We start from the raw sequence: 1,555 nt of genomic DNA on the forward strand, positions 1-1,555 counted from the left end.
ACATCGTTCTTTTTACCCTCGCTCAAGCCACCCTCGGACATCCCTCCGGAAATGCCTGGTACCCTCCCAGATCACCTACGTCCTCCCCTGCCCACTGCCCTCCGTCATCCCCTCCCCCCTCACCTCCCCCCTCCCCTCCCCTCCCCCCTCCCCTCCCCCCTCCCCTGTCCCACCTCCCTATCCTCCCTCGGCGAGACCCGACTCCCCCCCCCCCTCCCTCCTGCCCAGGCAAGCCGGGCGTCTTCCCCTCCCTCAAAAAGGTTGGAATCCCCGTCCCGGTGCGTCGCCCACCACATGCCATGCTCGCCGCCCGCGCTTCCGCCACCGCCCGGGCTGCCGCCGCTCTCGGCCTCGCCCCCAGCCGCCCCCTGCCGCCGCTGCCGCTGCCGCTGCCGTCACCGCCGCCCCCGCCGCACCGCCGCCGCCACTCTCGCCCTCACCGCCGCCCCCGCCTCCGGCGCAGGTGCCGCTCGACTTGTGGGACCCGTTCGGCTTCACCGCGAAGATGTCGCAGGAGAAGAAGGACGCCAAGCTCGTGACGGAGCTCAACAACGGCCGCGCCGCGATGCTCGGCATCATGGGCTTCGTCGCTGCGTCCAAGGTGCCGCGCGCACGCGCGCGCGCGCACACACACACACTCACTCACACTCACACTCACTCACACACTCTCTCTCTCTCTCTCACACACACACCGCTCGCCCACGCGCACCGGGCCTTGCACTTTTCAATGCCGTGGGGCTCCTGTCGTCTAGACGTGGAGACGGGCTGCCCCCCCCCCCCCCTCCCCACACCACCTGTGTGTGTGTGTGGAGAAGTGTACCGGACCTTACCTCCACAGGTGCCGGGCTCAGTCCCCGCGCTCGACGGCTTGATCGCGCCGTACAGTGGCGAGGTGATGGCGCCCTTCTCGGCGGGCGATTCGGCGCTCCCCTTTGTCGAGGGCATGCTCAAGGCCTCCCCCTTCTAGAGTGTGGCAGCTTGGACTAGTGAGGCCAAGGCGGGCCCCTCCCCTTTGCGTTTGAGTCTCCCCCCTCCACCCCCCGCGCATGAAGCAGTGCCACTCGCCCACTCCCAGTGCGTCGCTGTGTCCTCTCTGAGCGTTCGGGGAGAGGGACGCCAAAAAAACTCTGTGTTGACTTGTGCCCCACAATCCTGAAGCTGAACCCGCGGACGATGACCGCATCGCGCCATCGGAGTCCTGCACATTGGGCTTTTGCAGTGATGGCCATTTGTACTGGTAAAAGAGTGGTATCAGTCAGTCAGTCTGTCTTACACACCTCCAAGCAGAGTGGTATGGTATGAGCAGAGAGTGGTATGGTAAATTACGAAATTCAAGGAATCATCAATTTTTCGGGATCTGAGCCGAGTCTAGACACTAGAGGCTGGTTTGCGGCCAAATTCAGCCAAATTATGCCTAGGCTGGCCGATTTTTTTCGCGGTATCCGCGGCGGGATATGGCGGGATATGGCGGGATATGGCGGGATATGGCGGGATACCGGGAGATACACGCGGATATGATGAGATACGGAGCCCCCAAGATGTGTTCACGCGACAA

General features: G+C 64.1%; 1 protein-coding gene across 1 annotated transcript in view; it reads left to right on the plus strand.

Annotated features, from left to right (window-relative positions):
• Window positions 1–967, plus strand: part of Lhcf23 (light harvesting protein) — a gene marked incomplete at both ends in the record, with an annotated part of 3,271 nt that extends 2,304 nt beyond the window's left edge. The window contains 3 exons of the mRNA XM_005778221.1: window positions 229–260; window positions 464–601; window positions 839–967. Of these exons, the coding sequence (XP_005778278.1) occupies window positions 229–260; window positions 464–601; window positions 839–967 (299 nt within the window). The remainder of the gene's footprint in view (window positions 1–228; window positions 261–463; window positions 602–838) is intronic.
• Between the last annotated feature and the right edge of the window lie 588 nt (window positions 968–1,555).

Source organism: Emiliania huxleyi, assembly GCF_000372725.1.
Source record: "Emiliania huxleyi CCMP1516 unplaced genomic scaffold EMIHUscaffold_25, whole genome shotgun sequence".
NCBI lineage: Eukaryota > Haptophyta > Isochrysidales > Noelaerhabdaceae > Emiliania > Emiliania huxleyi.